At 38.4% G+C, this 20,001-nt stretch overlaps 1 protein-coding gene across 3 annotated transcripts; it reads right to left on the bottom strand.

Moving 5' to 3' along the window:
* Positions 1–326: 326 nt before the first annotated feature.
* PLRG1 (pleiotropic regulator 1) lies at positions 327–18,042 on the bottom strand. 3 transcript variants are annotated; one of them, XM_068989676.1, is made up of 16 exons: positions 17,916–18,042; positions 15,740–15,846; positions 14,558–14,700; positions 13,557–13,583; positions 12,550–12,643; positions 12,279–12,357; positions 11,731–11,739; positions 10,637–10,738; positions 9,600–9,692; positions 5,783–5,932; positions 5,591–5,692; positions 5,151–5,253; positions 4,372–4,480; positions 3,258–3,397; positions 2,614–2,807; positions 327–1,996 (listed from the first exon to the last, which is right to left on the bottom strand). In XM_068989676.1, the coding sequence occupies exons 1-16, from the start codon at positions 17,922–17,924 to the stop codon at positions 1,937–1,939; spliced, it is 1,521 nt and encodes a 506-aa protein (XP_068845777.1). In that variant the 5' UTR covers positions 17,925–18,042; the 3' UTR covers positions 327–1,936. The 3 variants fall into 3 exon arrangements, with proteins under 3 accessions (XP_068845777.1, XP_068845775.1, XP_068845776.1); XM_068989674.1 differs by lacking the exon at positions 11,731–11,739 and having other exon boundaries at positions 12,276–12,357; positions 13,530–13,586; XM_068989675.1 differs by lacking the exon at positions 11,731–11,739 and having other exon boundaries at positions 12,276–12,357; positions 13,530–13,583.
* Between the last annotated feature and the right edge of the window lie 1,959 nt (positions 18,043–20,001).

Genomic DNA, 20,001 nt, shown 5'->3' with positions numbered 1-20,001 from the left:
TTTCATGAGGTTCATGACCATCCATGGTGGAAACTTTCTGCAAGAAGATTCAATAGCACCATAATACAGAACAGCATGAAGCAGGGAAATGGACTTTTCTCATGCTCTTCAGAATTTGATACTTGTGCCTAACAAACAGTAGGCAGAAGCTTTGCTAGGCAGGATAACAAGGGCTATATCATCCTCACCTCCTTGTTCTAACAATTTCTCCTTGTCTTTTGGACCAGGCTTTGGACAGTATTCACCTCTATGATCTTTCTTCTGTTGGAAGGCATAATTCAAATCTCTCAAGAATGCAAGTGCCGTGGGTTATTTTTTTTTATTTAAGTTTACAAAATACATGCTTATAGAAAATTAAAACATTATAGAAATATATGAAGCCAATCATGAAAGTTCTCCAATAATTCCACTCTCACAAAGCCACTGATAACAGTGTGGTGTTACTTTCCTATTATTTTTTAGAACATTAACAAGTTATCAAAAAAAATGCTTGTACAGCTTCCTTTTTCATATAACAGTAAAATTTGGACATCTTATTATTCCAGAGATATTTCTCACTCTTAATGGAGAGAAACTGAAAATACCATAATATATTAAGCCCTTATTGTTAGGATATCTGGGCTAGTTTTAATTAAAGAACAAAGGTGAAATGAACTTGCTGTGTATACTTGTCAGATTATTCATATTAGGCAGTTTCCTAGTAATTTCATTTCTAATGAAGAGTTGGCCAAAGATTCCAAGCATTTTCAATATACTCTGGAAAACTACCCTCCCTAAAGGCTTAACAACTACACTCCCGCCTACAGCATGCAAGATGGGACACGTATATTTGGAAATGCTTATTCAAAATTATGGTTTAATTTCTTCATTTGAAACTATAAACTGATTGTTCTTATAAGTGTGTTTTCTAACTATAGAAAGTGAAGTGTGATAAATTATCTTGACTGATAGGGAATGAGGATCCTAAGGATAGAGGCACAGGCATCAAAAACTTAAACTTTTCCATGGAGTCTCTGCAAAAGACTGCAACCCTTGCTATAGCTTCAAACAATCGGTATCTCCAGTTACTTCTCCAGGGTTTGATACCTATATTAGTAACCTACTGCTTGTGGAATAAAACTGAAACTCAAAACACAAGCTTTCCCTGCCGCCACCAGCTGTTCTCATTCAAGTGCAGCAGACAGCTCTCTGTTCCTGGAACATACACCTCTCATATGTCTGGTTTTTCAGTTCACACTTTGCCTTAGAATACCCTTTCTTTCTGTGACCTCTCAAGACTCACCTCAAACACCACTGACTCCATGAAGTCTTCCACAATCCTTCCCAAGGAAAATAAATGGGCTTTTCCTCTGTGTTATCCTGGTTTTTCACTGGCACTTCTATGACAGTATTTCTGTAGTAAGCTGCTAAAAGTGGAAGTCTTAAAGGACAGACACATCTTATCTGTATACTTTCTGAACAGTACCTAGTGCAGAACTTTGCAGAACATGTGCTCAAAAACTGTTGGTGAGATAAACATACATAAGACTTCAAAATCCTTTAATCCCAAAATATCAATCACAGATACCAGTATTTAAGGGCTTAAGAGAAAGATTACTCCCCTCAAAACATGTCCTACTATAGTAAGCAGTTTTGTAAGTTAAAAAAAAATGGGGTGTGTTTTAATAGAAGTGGCAAATCATTCTGTTTAGGATAGTTACAGTCAAAAAACTCACATATGCTTGATATCTACATCTTACTTCCTAGGATCTCAAACTGTTAATTTTAGAAATAAAAACATGGGGGAGGACAGTTCATTGTAAAATATGAAAATGCAATGATTCAAGCATGAGTTTTTGCTTTATATTCCTAGCCAGAGCACAAATGACTGGATATTCTCATCAAGGCCAAGCTAAAACGAAACAAAAAAACAAAAACTGCAAAGACAACGAACACATCAAAATCTCTTTCTCTTAATAATTTCTGGCTTCCAGCTGACTGGATGAGTTTCTTCTGTCTAAAAACAGAAAAGTAAGTAAGTTAAAACAAAGTATTACTGATCTCCTTCATATTTAATAAGCTCCTTTCTAACAAAAATAAGGCACTTATTCTAAATTATATTACTTGGCATTATACATTTAGCAGTTTTTTAACAATTTTAAGATAGGTGACAAACTTTTGGCACTATCTGATTATTCAGTATATAATAAATATTAAGATAAATAATATTTAATATCTAACAAAGGATGAATGCATTTGCTACAAATTCAGTTTATGGTGTTTCATTTTAAATCAAATGGTTTTTAGATATTCTAGTAATACCTAGGATTCTGATTCTAGAATTAATCTGCATAGCAATCTATTGTTTTGCTGTTATTCTTAGGGTAAGATTTTCTTAATAACTCTAATAAGCAAAGTTGAGATACAATCAAAACTATCTACGGATTTGCTGTCATCAATAAAACCAATGCAACAATCTATGAGCAGACACTATTCAACATGACAAATATTTTAGTATTATGAAGATTATTTCCCCTCCTGATAATTTCAATAGCTTTAAAATGAGAAAATGCCTGGAAAATTGGCAAAGCTGATTTTTTCTACTTTAAAATATCTATGAAATACAGAACTTACCGCTGTATCATCCTCTTTGTACACTTTTATGGTTTTATCAGCTTCAGCAGTTAGTAATCGACTTTCAGACTGATCAAAAGCACAAGCAAATATTCCTGACTCACTGTCCAAAGACCCAGACTGCACTGCTGCATGAACCCTCTGGAAATTGTAGCCAGTTCTCCAGTCCCAGAGATGCATAGTGCCATTGTCAGCTTAAAGGGAAAGACAGGTTAGACCAAGTGTCCCCTCAACAGTTCAGCCTGACAAACACTTATTAAGAACCCATCATCAGCCAAGCACCATGGAGTTATAAAGACACACAGGCACTTGAGCTCCTCTTAATATCAATTTGTCTACTTTCATTTGTGCTTAATTCATAATTTATTATAGATCTCAAAAAGCACCACAAAATGACAGTTAACTTCAAAACACACAACCAACCTTTAGGTGATTTCTGGCATAAATCCTTAACTTAGATTTATCAATGTGGGAACTTAAAGAGAATTGACCTATGAAATATGCTATATGTATTATGAATTTGCATGAATACACATGTTAAACAGGCAAGTTCTATTCTAATACGTCAGTGTAATGACTTAGAAATTTTATTCACTTAAAAAAAAAAGATAGACTAAAACATATTTATCATAAAAATACTTTACCTCCAGATACAAGCACTCCATCAGAATTTACTGTCAATGTGTTAATAATAGCATTGTGACCAGAAAGATTTTGAATGAAACTTCCATCGGGGAATTTCCACTGTTTTATGTTATCTGGAGAACCAGATGCAAATGTGTAACTGAAATAAGAAAAGAATTAATAATAAAGCAAACAAAGTTAAATACAATGGTGGATATAAAAAAAATCTTATTATGGCTATATTTTGCATGTATCGTCAGGATTTATGTAGTTTTGGCAAAATATTATCATCATACCAAGATAAAAATATCAAGACAAAAAGATCTGTTCCAAGTTATATCAGATTTCTAAATTACTTTAAATGTATGATAAGTCCTAGATTGAAGTTATATTCTCCTCTCATTTCCCCAGTGCTCTACACTGAGCTAAAGCAATAAACATATAACCCCCTAAACTCACATGAAGGGCAAGGGGTGATTTAAGTGTTTTGGAGAAAACGAGAAAGCCAGAAGAAGGGAGAGAGAAGATGTGAGAGAGGGAGAGAAAGAGGCAAGAGGAAGAGAAAAGGGAGTCAGGGAGAGGAAGAAAGGGAGTCAGGGAGACAGGGATCGGAAGGAGGAGACAAGATAAACGCAGGGAGGGTGAGGAGGGAGGAGAGGCAGGAGACGAGTGACCTTGGGAGTACCAGGGAACACGGTTTTACAGCCAGCAGGTTGTGCTGTTATGCTCCATCTCTCTGTGAATGATGTTCATGATACCTACTATTTTTTTCCTATGTATATTAATTTCTTCATTATGAAATTAACTATTCTATGTTTAGTCCAGTGTCCAATAATATTTTTGTCCAAAACTTTAAATCTAGCAACTATTAGCTTCCATTACAACATGCAGCCTGTCACCATGATTTATTTATATTATCTCATTTGACATAATTTTTCACTATGTAGAAAGTTTTCCTCATCTTATGGAGGACAGAAAAATACTTCACAAGGAAAATAAAGGAAATGCAAGCTCATAAATGGAACAGGTCTGAAAAATGACTAAATGACTACCAAAGTAGTACTAATTTTGCTATTTCTAAATTATACTAACAATTGAAGGAAGAAGAGAAACTACTTAGGAAAATAAACTTACTGTCTTGGATGTAAAACCACAGCTCTGACTGATTTTTTGTGATTTGTTAATGTGACTCTTGTTTTTCCAGCCACCAAATCCCATAATCGTATTGTAGTATCATGGCTTCCTGTAAGGAGAATCCCCAAAATACAGTCCAGAAAAAAAAGAATGCAAAAGTTAAATATAATAAAATCTGAAGAATTCTTCTACAGACACATATATATAAAACAAAAGTCCTATCAACTTTTGACTAACTGCTTTCTATACTTTCAAAATATCTGGTTGATTTTAATTATTAAATGTAATAAACGCTTAATCTGAAGAGTCAGAACAAATGTGAAAACAAATACATAATGTCATTCCCTAGTGGAGAGGAAGGCAAAAACTCTAATGATTATTTAAATAAAACAAGGGAAGGAATTATTTTCTAGTCTTGAAGATTCATTGCTATTAACCATATTTTAAGCAAAGCAAGACTCAGATCAGTTCTAAAAGTCAGGGGTGGTGCGTCTTCTAACATTAATTTCTTAGACTGCTAATTTTGAAACTATAAAACAGCACTTAGTTGTATCTAACAGCACTACTTTCTAGTCAGACATTACATGATACAAAGATTCTATGATATATAAAACTTATGATATAAAAACAGAATTAAATGTTACCACAATAAATTTCAAGTGCACACAGAAACACTAAATATACAACACAAAGCAAGAATCACAGTAAATATGGAAAGTATATAATCATAATGCATCCTGATATGAATATACCGTAAACTTGAAAAGTATGGATCATACCAGTGATAATCTGTGGTTCCGCAGCCTGACACCTCACTGTAGCCACCGCATTAGTATGTCCAGATAATGTGTGTACACTGGCTTTAGTTCTCACATCCCAAATCTATAAAAACAGCACACAATACCTCAATGAAAACAGGTATTCCTATCTTCAGGCAAGTAACAAGATCAATTCAAGCATGGGAATTGACTAGAAAACTATGTGGACCTGTCTGAATAGAATGAAGAAAGTGTGTAAATGAAATAACCTGTCACATTTCGGGGGCAGGTGCCCAACAGTGGACTTGGCGAGGCCACAGAGCTGGGGATGAAGACTAGGAGGGATACTGACGGGTCAAAGTAAGGATCTTGAAATTCTCTATCCAGAAACACAGACCTCAGGATCGAGCCAGCACCCTGCAGGAGGCAGTGTATGCACAGATGGGCTCCAGTGCACTTACCCGTGCGGTTGAGTCTCGGCTACAGGTCACCAGCACATCGATGGTCGGGTGCAAATCCAAGCCGTACACGGCACTCAGATGTCCATGATAGTGCCTTATAACCTAAAAAAGAAGGGAGGAGAGTTAACATATCTGTAACTGGGAAGATAAATAGGGGCTCATGATGATTTCTGTCCTCAACTCCACACATACCTTATTATACTCGAGATCCCAGCATTTGACTTGCTTGTCTTCTCCACAGGAGAACAGGTACGGGCTCCTCGTGCTCACTATCACACCACGTACCGTGCTTATGTGCCCAGTTAATGAGAGTTTCAACTTGCCACTAGCTAAGTCCCAGATCTGCAATCAAAAAATGCTTAATTTTATTCTTGCTGATTATTTCAAAGCAAATTTTTAGAATCTTAATGTGAAAATTGTCTTCAAAAGCGAAAGACAAAAACATATAAAAATATCAAAGTTTGCAAAATAACTCTATCACCAAAAATAAAAACAGGAGAAAGAGAATTAAAAGGCATGCTCAAACTGGGAAGGTATTTGCATAGATGACAAAAAGTCCTTAATATATAAAGGGTATTGAGCCAAAGAATGAATACTGAGGTATTAAATTAGTCAAGGATGGCATCAACTTGAAAAAAAAATCCTGAAAAGTAGCAAATAAAGTATTAAAAAGTTCAACCTCACTACAAATTTTATATACAGTTTTCTTTTTTAAAAATTAGATATTCCTTTCTACTTATATTAGTGTGCTAAGTTGCTTTAGTCATGTTCAACTCTTTGCGACTCTATGGTCTGTAGCCTGCCACGCTCCTCTGTCAGTGGGATTCTCCAGGCGAGAAACTGGACTGGGTTGCTATGCCCTCCTCCAGGGGATCTTCCCAACTCTGGGATCAAACCCACATCTGCACTGCAGGCGGATTCCTTACCGCTGAGCCACCAGGGAAGACCATCATATTAGTAGGTATTTTTGAAGAAACATAAGTAATGCCCTGAAAAGGATCCTCTCATATGCTGTAAGCATCAATTCACCCATTTTGGAAAATAATTTAACTTTTGGTTATCAACTTCAAGAATGTCTGACCTTTTAATACGTTTTCTGGCAAACAATAACAAAGCAATACAGAAAATACAGAAAAACAATACAGAAAATTTAAAATACAGAAAAAGCTTTCAGTTCAGTTCAGTCGCTAGCTGGGTCCGACTCTTTGTGACTCCATGAATCGCAGCACGCCAGACCTCCCTGTCCATTACCAACTCCAGGAGTTCACTCAGACTCACGTCCATTGAGTCAGTGATGCCATCCAGCCATCTCATCCTCTGTCGTCCCCTTCTCCTCCTGCCCCCAATCCCTCCCAGCATCAGAGTCTTTTCCAATGAGTCAGCTCTTAGCATGAGGTGGCCAAAGTACTGGAGTTTCAGCTTTAGCATCATTCCTTCCAAAGAACACCCAGGGCTGATCTCCTGCAGAATGGACTGGTTGGATCTCCTTGCAGTCCAGGAGACTCTCAAGAGTCTTCTCCAATACCACAGTTCAAAAGCATCAATTCTTCAGTGCTCAGCTTTCTTCACAATCCAACTCTAGCATCTATACATGACCACTGGAAAAACCATAGCCTTGACTAGATGGACCTTTGTTGGCAAAGTAATGTCTCTGCTTTTGAATATGCTATCTAGGTTGGTCCTAACTTTCCTTCCAAGGAGTAAGCGTCTTTTAATTTCGTGGCTGTAGTCACCATCTGCAGTGATTTTGGAGCCCAAAAAAATAAAGTCTGACAGTTTCCACTGTTTCCCCATCTATTTCCTGTGAGGTGATGGGACCAGATGCCATGATCTTCATTTTCTGAATGTTGAGTTTTAAGCCAACTTTTTCACTCTCCTCTTTCACTTTCATCAAGAGGCTATTTAGTTCCTCTTCACTTTCTGCCATAAGGGTGGTATCATCTTCATATCTGAGGTTACTGATATTTCTCTTGGCAATCTTGATTCCAGCTTGTGCTTCTTCCAGCCCAGCGTTTCTCATGATGTACTCTACATAGAAGTTAAATAAGCAGGGTGACAATATACAGCCTTGACGTACTCCTTTTCCTATTTGAAACCAGTCTGTTGTTCCATGTCTAGTTCTAACTGTTGCTTCCTGACCTGCATATAGGTTTCTCAACAGGCAGGTCAGGTGATCTGGTATTCCCATCTCTTTCAGAATTTTCCACAGTTTATTGTGATCCACACTGTCAAAGGCTTTGGCATAGTCAATAAAGCAGAAATAGATGTTTTTCTGGAGCTCTCTTGCTTTTTCCATGATCCAGTAGATGTTGGCAATTTGATCTCTGGTTCCTCTGCCTTTTCTAAAACCAGCTTGAACATCTGGAAGTTCACGGATCACATACTGCTGAAGCCTGGCTTGGAGAATTTTCAGCACTACTTTACTAGCATATGAGATGAGTACAACTGTGCAGTACTTTGAGCATTCTTTGGCATTGCCTTTCTTTGGGATTGGAATGAAAACTGACCTTTTCCAGTCCTGTGGCCACTGCTGAGTTGTCCAAATTTGCTGGCACATTGAGTGTAGCACTTTCACAGCATCATCTTTCACGATTTGAAACAGCTCAACTGGAATTCCATCATCTCCACTAGCTTTGTTTGTAGTGATGCTTTCTAAGGCCCACTTGACTTCACATTCCAGGATGTCTGGCTCTAGATGAGTGATCACACCATCGTGATTATCTGGGTCGTGAAGATCTGTTTTGCACAGTTCTTCTGTGTATTCTTGCCACCTGTTCTTAATATCTTCTGCTTCTGTTAAGGCCATACCATTTCTGTCCTTTATCGAGCCCATCTTTGCATGAAATGTTCCCTTGGTATCTCTAATTTTCTTGAAGAGATCCCTAGTCTTTCCCACTCTGTTGTTTTCCTCTATTTCTTCACATTGATCACTGAGGAAGGCTTTCTTATCTCTTCTTACTATCTTTGGAACTCTGCATTCAGATGCTTATATCTTTCCTTTTCTCCTTTGCTTTTTGCTTCTCTTCTTTTCACAGCTATTTGTAAAGCTATTTGAAAAAGCTTTAGGCCCACAGTAATTACACATAAGCATTGCTTATGATACTGAAAAATGAGGAAGCTAAAAGACTTTAATGTTCAACAGTAGGAAAACTGACTACAGCGTATCCAAAGATAACAATATTCAGAGATACAAACTAGTATATGTAGAACTGACAGACAACAAGGTCCTAATATATGGCTCAGGGAGCTATATTCAATATCCTGTAATAAACCATACACATATATATATGTATACACACACATGTATATGGGGCATCCCAGGTAGCATTAGTGGTAAAGAACTCGCCTGCAAATGCTGGAAACGTAAGAAACACGGGTTTGATCCCTGGCTTGGGAAGATCCCCTGAAGAAGGGAACGGCTACCCACTCCAGTGTTCAGGCCTGGAGAATTCCATGGACTGTATACACAACTGAGTGACTTTCACTTTCACTTAAGTGAAAAAAAAAAAACCTGGGACAGAATTACATATTGAACATAAATTTTTAAAAGATACACATTTATAACCACAGGAAAAATGCTCAGAAGAAAATGCAGATACACATACACAGAGAAGTTAAAAATAAATTTATTCAAATATCTGACAGTAATAGGATTATGTATGGGTCTACATTCTTTTATTCTCCTTTACATTTTCCACATTTTTAAATAAATAAGCCTGCTTTAATTTTGTAATCAGAAGGGGAGAAAATATTAAGGAATTACTTGGAGATAGTCAGCATGCACTATCTGGAAAAAAGCTGTTGTTTAAATACCACTTTCTCAAACAGATACTTATTTGGGACATTTAACTGGTATAAATTATTTTAACAGGCAATAAATTTTACTGCACACTCAGGTCTACAAATAGAGAACTACAACAGCAGTTACCCAGAGGAAAGAACTTAAAACACACTAAAATTACATGGCAAACAAAAAATCATATTTACTTTTTTCTTCTTTTCTTATTACCTTTATAGTTCTGTCAGCAGATCCAGTAACAAACCACTGATTTCCAGGTTCCACAGCAATACATCGAACCCAGCCAAGATGCCCACTGATCACCTGTATTAAGAAAAAAGACAGAATGAGCAATCTCACTACACATAAGCTAAAGCTGATTCAATTTCAAGTCATCATACTTATGTTAAATTTCATCCAATCTGACTTGCACTACCCCTATCCTCAAATGATAAGTTTATAAGATTAACTGCTAATTAGATTTTAAAATAAGTGTTAAATTATCTTCAACTTGTGAATGGATGAATATACAAACTGTGGTATATCTATACAATGGACTACTGCTTGACAATAAAAAGGAATGTATTAGTACATGCCACAACTTAGATGAATCTAAAAGCAGTAAGCTGAGTGAAGAAACTCAGCCCCGAAAGATATATACTAAATTTACGATACAACTGAAAAGCACAACTATAATGATAGAACACAGATGAATGGTTGGCAGGGTAGGGAAGGGTGTGATTATAAAAAACAGCCCAGGGGTATGTGTGAATTGATAGAACTTCTAATTATCCAGATTGTGGTAGTGGCTAACCAAGTTTATAACCTTTAAGATTTATTAGATCTATACACCAAAACAAAGTCTATTTATACTACGGTAACATGTACAGCTGTATGTTTCCTACTATTTACATTTTAATTAATATTTGGTACATTTGAAATGTCCTGATGCATTGATTTTCTCCCTGACCTTCATAAAGAACACCTCAAACACATTCCTAAATTTATTTTGTGTGCTCTCCATTCAGGAGCTTTCTATCAATATTTTATACTACATTTTATACAAAATATAAGTATATAACTTCTACTTAATGGAGTCTACTTTCCAAGATATCTTTTAAGATAGTGCCTAACCCCCTTCCTCCCAACCCCAAACTACCAGCTGTCATATATTCACTGTCTCCTCTTTATTCTAGTCCTTGGCTCTTGTTTAACTGGAAAGCAGTGATCATGTTTCCTGTAGTGCAATAACAGACAGATTCACTCACTCTGTAGAGTTTCCACGGTGGGTGCCACTGGGGTTTTGGCATTGTAGGGGCTTTTTTAGCCATCAGTGCAGAGTTCTTGGCATTGCCACCCTCCATAACAACCTAGATAAGGAAAAGATTACATTATTATTAAAGATATCATATCTACAATTTCATGTTATCAATTCTAAAATGGAAAGTCAAAGAGGGGATTTATGAAAGGTTTTTTCCCTTAAATGAAAGAAAGATGAAAAATATTTGCATACCCAGAAAATGAGTCTAAGATTTACAATCAGAACTATATGTTCTGTTTGTTAATTTTGACTTTAAAACACAAAAAATCTCAAGAGGCAGAACCTTAGCATTGAAAGCACAAATTACTGTGCATGGGTTCAAAACCCAATTCTGTCCATTACCAGCTGAAGACCTGAGGTAAAATATTAAGTAATTTCTGTGCCTCATCAGTAAAATGCAAATAACAGCAACTGCCCCGTAGAGTGATTCTGAGGACTATGACAGAGTGGTAAGTGCTCAATGTAAACTCCGATTTTTCTTTAAGTAACTGTTAATGCCACCGCCTTTGTCACATTTTAACATTATTGATCTAACATTACAAAGGAGATTGAAAGTTCCTTCTATTTATCTCCTACAAAAGTATTTCAAGACTATATAAGGGTATACTAGCTGATATAAACATCTACTGCTAGCATTCCATCCAAAAAACACTGACGTTCATAAACCACCTGCCCTCAAGAGGCTACGTTATATCCTAAGCAGGCAGAAAGTCTGGGCAGGTCCTGTGAATGGAGGCTAAAGAAAAATGTGGTGGGAGGACTACAAATTCACTCACTTCATAAAGCGACCGCACAACACACTGAGGAAGGAAGGCCTGTACTTACGTCAAGTGACAGCATAATAAAGCACACTGTATGTTCAGTTATTCTTTCTACAACTACTTTCATCAATAACAACAGCTGCCATTTACTTACAAACAGACAAATTATATATTTCTAAATGCTCATTTATAAAATACTAGTTGTATAGCCTATGAATACTATGATGCTAATAGCACTCAACTCGAACAGGATAAACCAACTGAGAGCTTAATAAAAGACACTTCGCATCTAACACATACTAATACAATACTAATACAAGCTTCAGAACAACAGTGCTTGTATTTTTAATACTGGTTAACAAACAGCAACATCACAGTATCCTCATCAAAATAACGGTCATGCCCAACATACAAGTAAGACACAGGATTAACAGAATTTCTTTTGTCAGTTCACTAGCAACTTAAATTTTAGGGCTATGAAATATTAACAACAAGCTCAGGAAGAATCTGCTTGCTATTGCAGGAGACCTGGGTTCAATCCCTGGGTTGGGAAGATCCCCTGGAGAAGAGAATGGCAACCCATTCCAGTATTATTGCTGGAAAATTCCATGGGCAGAGGTGTCTGGAGGGCTACAGTCCCTGAGGTCACAAAGAGTCAGACAGGACTGAGAGACTAACACTTCCATTTTCAGGCTGCCATTTACTTGAAAAATTCCAAGGAAAACGTTCATTCATTTAACATTTCAGGTGAGACTCTTAGAGTAAAGGGACACAGACAGTATGCTCCACAGTCAGAAACCCGCAGCACGGTCGACACAGACTCACCGCCCCCGCAGGCTGCGCGCGGTCAGGAGCCCCGGGGTGTCGGTATTCACCTCCAGTAGGCACAGGACGATTTGCATCAGCTCTGAGGAAAAAGAACCACCACACTGTAAGTAAGCAATGCCTCCAGTCACTTCACCTGCAGGACTGACTCTTTTTTAAGTTTTTGTAAGCACTGGTAAAGGAAAATGTCACATAATACATAATTACAAAGAAACAAATTTAAATATGAGAAAAAATGTAAGCAGTAAACTATTAGAAGCATAATATTTCCTACCTGGCTTGAGAAGCAGGTAATGCCACAGCTAAGGACTGTGCAGCTGATTCACTTGGCATTCTTTGGATCTTAGTGTCTGCTGTCAAAGCAACCCCTGTTAAAATTAGAAAAAAATAAATAAACTATTTTTTGTATCTATCTTTGCTTTCATTTATATGCATTTACAATAAAAAAACTAGAGTAAGACACAGCAAAAAGGAAATGGTAATTATCTCCAGGTGGTGATATTACAAAAATTTTTATTATATTTTGCAGGTCTTTTGTTTTTAACTCTTCTGTAGTAAATATTGCCCAATGTATATCTCAAATTTATCTCACATATTTAATCAAAATAGCTTGATATGAACATAGCCCAACATAGTAGTTAAATTCAATGCATAATAGTTAAATCTCTATTCTCTTAGGATACTACTTTCAAATATAAAAATTAAGCAGTTTCCCAAATACTAACAGAGTGTTTCCAAGGGTAAATGTAAATTCCTACAACAAAAAGCAGCAATTTGCCTGTGCTTTCAATGTCGTGAATTCTGTCCTCTAAACTGACTAGAATCTAGGCATATACTAAGCTTTGTGTCCTCCTCTCTGATTCCGGCCCCTCTACTTGTGTGCTAATTCCTCTACGCACACAACATAGCCAGGGTATGTTTCTCTCACACCTGCTTCTACACGAACATTTTCAACACTTTTATAAGCTTGGTGATATTAACGTGTCTAACTAAACCTCCAGGTAATAAGCTTGTCTTAGTCCGGAAAAGTCTTTTGAATTCTTAGCACAGCGCCTGATGAAAAATAGGTGCTTAATTTAGTTTGCAGAATGACTGCATATGAAACTTATGTTAATTCTTATCTAAAATGCTCTGCCTGAATACCTGGTGATGGAGCTTATCTTATATTCTACAGGCAATGGGGATCATATTATTGGCTCATTTGAGGAAATGTAAGTTACAGTAAGACATTTTCAAATACAATAGTTCACTTACCAGGTCCTGGTGGATATGGATGTGTACCTGTCACCAAATATTCAACTTCTTGTCCTACTAAAAGAAAGAGTGAGAAAGAAAATTCATCATTGGCAAAATTACCTTATATACATGCCCTATTTCTTTTAATGAATTAAATAATATTAAATTATCAACTGGATTTCTTAAGTTTTCCCAACTAATCAAGTCTCAGAAATAAGGTAAGTTGATCATTTTTGTTTTGTCTTCTGGAGACATATACACAGCTATTTCCTTGGCCATTTGCTGATGTGAGGTCAAGAAAGCTTGTAAGTTTGTTACACAGCAATGGTGTATAGAAAGGTCATCCTGGCAAGTAATAATCCACTCAGGCTTATCTTCTAAGAAAATGGTTTTCTTGTGGAACTTAGGATTATCTTTATTTACTATGATTTTAGTACTTAATATAACCTCTCTGAATTATAGCCAAAACAGATAGATGCCCTCTCCACAGGTTAGGAATTTTCCCTTTAGTCTCCACTATGACTATCTCCATATTCTAAGAATCTCTGTCATCATCATAACACTGTTTTTCAATTTCATATAAGGAAAAGAATCCACCAACCAATAATCTCACTCATTATGCTGCTGCTAAGTCGCTTCAGTCATGTCCAACTCTGTGCAACCCCCATAGACGGCAGCCCACCAGGCCCCCCTGTCCCTGGGATTCTCCAGGCAAGAACACCGGAGCGGGTTGTCATTTCCTTCTCCAATGCATGAAAGTGAAAACTGAAAGTGAAGTTGCTCAGTCATGTCCGACTCTTAGCGACCCCATGGACTGCAGCCTACCAGGCTCCTCCATCCATGGGATTTTCCAGGCAAGAGTACTGGAGTGGGGTGCCACTGGTGAATGAGGAAATCAGGACTTTTACTATAATCTTGGTACAGCTGTTAAATAGGATTGTGATTCTAATAAGTCCTTCCAGGAGGAGCACTAATAAGATATTTTCATTTTTTTATTTTTAAAATTCACATTTAAACCCTCACATTTCTGACAAAGCCACACTCACCTTGATTGGCAGGGTACTGTTTGTGTCCATATGAATCTGATGCACTCTGAGGGACTTTCTCTTTAAGATTTTCTTTGGAAGTAGGCATATGCAACACAGGACCATATTCATTACGTAGCTTGATTGCCATTTTCCGTTTGTGACTATTTAAAAATTATAAACACAAAAATGTATCTTTGAATACTTTAAATATATTTATGAATGTAAATATATTTACATTATATATTATGTAGATAGCTAGAACACAAATTTTTAAACAGCTTAGGCTTGCCTAATCTTAATGTAGAAAAAGTTTCTGGTAAGATTTTAAAGTTAAACAACATTTAAAAAAATTTCCAAGTGCATTTCCACACTGTTCACAATCTACCACACAGCATCCATTAAGCTGAGTATATTTCGGTTTGTTAACCAATTATAAAAAACCTTCATGTTGATTTATTGAAGGTCTAACTGATTTTAAAATATATAGAAACTAATATATCCTTTAAAAAACCTCAGAGTCAATATACTTCCCTTCATATGTCTAAATGTAAAAACACAGTAAGAGTTTCTATAGTAACCTTTCTTGGATATATCTAGAAAGACTAATTAAAACTGATCCAAGTACTTAGTTCAGTATTTTAGAAAGAAATGCAAGTACTATGCTACTTTTAAGGACAGCCCACTTTGTTAATTAAATATAAATGCTTGTTTGAGGAATTAGGTAGATTTTAAAAGAAGGGTAAAGGACAAAGAAGGAACACTGCACATAATGCAATCTCAGACTGGAGCTGGAGATGTAGAACCAAAAATATGCCACCACTCAAGAATCTTCATCATACTAACGAGAAAAGATGGGAGTAGAGGTACTGGCCAGGTACAATTTCAGCTCAGCAAGGCTCTGAGAGCAGCAGGAAGCTGAAAGCACATACAAAGTGATTGATTATAAAATATAACACCTAAAAGGGACTCTCCTAATTACTGGGTATTTGTAAAATGCAATTAATTAATAGGAATTTTTCTGTAAAAAGCCAAAAAGAAAAGTTAAATCAGCTTAAATTATGCCAAAACATCATTCATTACTAATAGATCTCCTAAGAGTTAATATGACTCACTAATTTTTAAAGGTTCCCCTCTCCCTGCTCTCTTCCCCCATTATTAAAAGTTGAAACATTCTAGCAATTGAAAAGGAACTATCCCTACCTCTCTTCATCCAAAGGCACAGGTTTTCCATTATCAGCCACAAACATGTCATGGGTTCTCTTCAACGACCTGAACACAAGCGTGTGTACAGAATGCTTCTGCACCTCCTAAAAAGAAAGAGTGTAATTACATACCTAGCTACAAATTACATACATCATAATCTAAACTGAAGCAAATTAATTATAAACTTTACACCTTTAAATATGTAAAACTTTGTACCACTCACCACAGCTATTTATAACAAGCTATAGGAGACAAGTTCAGAGAAGAGGAGGAAGCTCCTCTTGGGCCACAGCCCCAGGTACACCAACTGAATGATGCCTGAAATCAGTCATATGTTCAATAAACAATGAGTTCCTATTAAATGAGTGCCAGGTACTGTGCTAGAAACTAACAAAGGAATAATGAAAAGGCAGCCACCATCCCTGTGCCCACGAGGAAACATATAAAAATAGGGTAAGCCACCGTCCCTGTGCTCAAGAGGAAACAGATAAAAATAGGGTAAGCAATTTTAATAACCGCTATGAAGGAAACAAGCAGGGGACTGAGACAGAACAGAGCAAGACCTTAGGCTGGTTATGTAAGATCTCTCTGAGGTGGCAGCTAAGCAGAGAAGGAATCAGTCTTGCACAAAATAGAGGTAAGAACAATCCAGGCAGGACTTCTCCGGTGGTACAGCAGATCAGAATCTGTCTGCCAATGCGGGAACACAGGTTCCATCCCTGGTCGGGGAAGAATCCACAGGCCACAGAACTACTAAAGTCCCTGCGCCACAACTACAGGAGCCCATGCTCCTCGAGTCTGTGCTCGGGAAAGAGAAGCTACCGCGATGAGAATGTGCCGCACCGCAGTGAAGAGTAGCCCCTCCTTCCTTGCAACTGCAGAAAGCCCACGAGCAGGAACGAAGACCCAGCGAAACTGAAAAAAATCAATCAATCAAAAAAAAAAAAAAAAATCCAGACAAGGAGAAAAAGCCATATACAAAAGCGTTCTGTAACTGAAATACTGCCAGGAGCTGTAGTACATAATGTACAGTACAGAAGCCGTAGAACATAGTATATGTTAGGTGAAAAGGAGGGCTCATGATGGAAGATGAGGTTGTAAGGACAGACCAGGTCCCAGTAAGTTGTTTTTTATACCATTGCAACAGTGTGCATTTTTGCTCTAGTTTTACATAGGGCCACTAAAGTCTCATGCAAGAAAAGCTGGATCAACTTAGGTTTTAAACAGATCAATTTGGTGCGGAAGGGAGAGGGATGACAAACGCGGAAGCAAAAAGACCGACCACCTAAAAGCAAATGCATCAGCTGGTGCAAGATGATGCGGTCTGAACTCAGGTGAGGACAGTGAGCCTAGAAAAAGAGCCAAGAATTCTGAGATGAGATGAACAGAGCTTGCTAACAGAATGATAGTTAGGGGGAAACGCAAAAATTCAAGAATGGCAGGTTTTCCCGGAAAAGAGCTTAAATACGAGACAAAGTGAGATCAGAGGAGACCACCAGTGAGGATACAGAGTCACTGACTACCAAGCAGACGGCGAGTACCTGTGGTCAAACATCGATGTTCAATAAATGCCCCGCCTCCTTGACGAACTCCCTACCCAAGGACCGCGTGAAAACTGGAGTAATTACCTCAGGCTTCCCGCCTGGAAGGCCTTCCCTCACAGCTCAGCTGGTTTAAAAAAAAAAAACAAACCCGCCTGCAATGCAGGAGACCCCGGCTCGATTCCTGAGTCGGGAAGATCTGCTGGAGAAGGGAAAGGCTACCCACTCCTACCCAGGCCAGTATTCCCTGGGCTTCCCTTTGGCTCAGCTGGTAGAGAATCCACCCGCAATGCGCGAGACCTGGGTTCGATCCCTGGGTTGGGAAGATCCTCTTGGAGAAGGGGAAGGCTACCCACTTCAGCATTCTGGCCTGGAGAATTCCATGGACTGTATAGTCCATGGGGTCGCAAAGAGTCGGACACGACTGAGCGACTTTCGCTTCACTTCACAACTCTGGTTTCTCTTCCTCCAGAAAACCTTACGAGACCACCCGGTCTCGGCCAAACAGCCTCCCTTCGCAGCCACTACTCTCTCCAGTTCCCACACTCCCAAACCCTCGCTCGCCCACGCCCGGCGCCAAAGAAAAACAATCCAGAAGCAGACGGCCCCTGAGCACCCAAGTGTCACTTTACCTCGACCATGGCTCCGCCGTCTATACAGGCGCTCCAGCAGGGAAGAAGCACTACTCAACAGACAGGGCAGAAACCGCCGCCACGACGGCTCAGCCCCTTCCGGAATTGCGCTTCCTGGCCCGGATGTGACGCAGGGTTCCGCGCAGGCGCACGAGGCGCTTGCAGGCCTTCCGCGGTGAAGCAACGGTCTCTTCTCCGGCCGCCTCTGGGGAGGAGCTTCTGGACGGCAAAGCGGAAAATGCTGGAGTCGCGTGAGGGCGCGTTTCACTTGCTCTTGCAGAAATCTTGAGATAGTAACGTTTTCTGCTCACAGAAACGTTTTCTTACTCACAGCCTTAAATACTTTGGTTTAGGGTTGTGGTTGCTTGCCCTTTGTTCTCTGGAATGGTAAAACGATTTCTTCAGACAAACCAACAGTTCTAGGGAACTTCCGGAGAGCGCGGGAAGGCTCTTACACGCTCTTCCTTCTTTGAGGGGGCGCCTCCGTGATATACGTGGCCAGATTGCACTATTTCACTCAGTTTGGCTGAAAGCCTTTAGACGTCTTTGTATTCTTGGCGCCCAGAAACAATTCCACTTATGCTGTCCATTAAGCACTTGTTGGAACAGTTTCAATTTGAGAAATTTTGCAAAAGATTTTGTTTTTAATAGCATGTGGCAAAATCTCAAATTTATTTTCCATAGTTTTTTTTTTTAAGTCTCTCAGAATTCTTGGCCATTTCCTCTATTTTCCACTAATACAGGTTTTTAAAAATTTTAATCTCTCAAAACTCTTGGCATAACTCTTGTTTGCTAGTTGTCCAATGATAAATGTAGCTTCAACAATGCCAGAGTACAGTTGGCCAAAGTTGTTAGGAAAAAAACACAACTGAAGACAAGGCGTTTTTATGTATTAATATATACAGACTGGTGCCAAAAGATGGGCGTTTTGTTTTATACCCAGGTAGACTGCAGTTTGCGATCGTTGTACCTATATTACTAGGTAAGAAGAAAAATTGATGGAACTGGATATTTACAAATTTGAATAGACGAACGTTTTACTGGCTTTCCTGTTCTTTAACCATAGTCACTTTCTGCAGATCTTGTGACCAGAGCACCCTGCTTTAACAGGGAGAAAAATCTATCAAAGTATAGCAATGTGAGTTGTTCATCTCATTTAGAAATTAATTTTTAATTCATTGTAAACATTAAGATCATACATGTATTTGAAAATACAATCATCTCTGAGTTTGAGTGTAAGTTTGGCTTTAAGGGCATTTCCCTGGTGGGTCAGACGGTAAAAGAATCTGCCTGTGATGAAGGAGATTTGGGTCAATCCATGAGTCAGGAAGATCCCCTGGAGAAGGGAATGGCTACACACTCCAGTGTTCTTGGCTGGAGAATTCCATGGACAGAGGAGTCTGGCCAGCTACATACAGTCCATGCGGTTGCAAAGAATAGGTAGTGAAGAGGAACTAAAAAGCCTCTTTTGAAAGTGAAAGAGGAGAGTGAAAAAGTTGGCTTAAAGCTCAACATTCAGAAAATGAAGATCATGGCATCCGGTCCCATCACTTCATGGGAAATAGATGGGGAAACAGTGTCAGACTTTATTTTTTTGGACTCCAAAATCACTGCAGATGGTGACTGCAGCCATGAAATTAAAAGACGCTTACTCCTTGGAAGAAAAGCTATGACCAACCTAGATAGCATATTCAAAAACAAAGACATTACTTTGCTGACTAAGGTCCGGCTAATCAAGGCTATGGTTCTCCCAGTGGTCATGTATGGATGTGAGAGTTGGACTGTGAAGAAGGCTGAGCGCTGAAGAATTGATGCTTTTGAACTGTGGTGTTGGAGAAGACTCTTGAGAGTCCCTTGGACTGCAAGGAGATCCAACCAGTCCATTCTGAAGGAGATCAGCCCTGGGATTTCTTTGGAAGGAATGGTGCTAAAGCTGAAACTCCAGTACTTTGGCCTCCTCATGCGAGGAGTTGACTCATTGGAAAAGACTCTGATGCTGGGAGGGATTGGGATCAGGAGAAGAAGGGGACGACAGAGGATGAGATGGCTGGATGGCATCACTGACTCGATGGACGTGAGTCTGAGT

Source organism: Capricornis sumatraensis, chromosome 17, assembly GCF_032405125.1.
Source record: "Capricornis sumatraensis isolate serow.1 chromosome 17, serow.2, whole genome shotgun sequence".
Lineage (NCBI taxonomy): Eukaryota > Metazoa > Chordata > Mammalia > Artiodactyla > Bovidae > Capricornis > Capricornis sumatraensis.
Note: the sequence above shows the minus strand (reverse complement) of the source record. Positions and strands in the feature narration are given on the sequence as shown.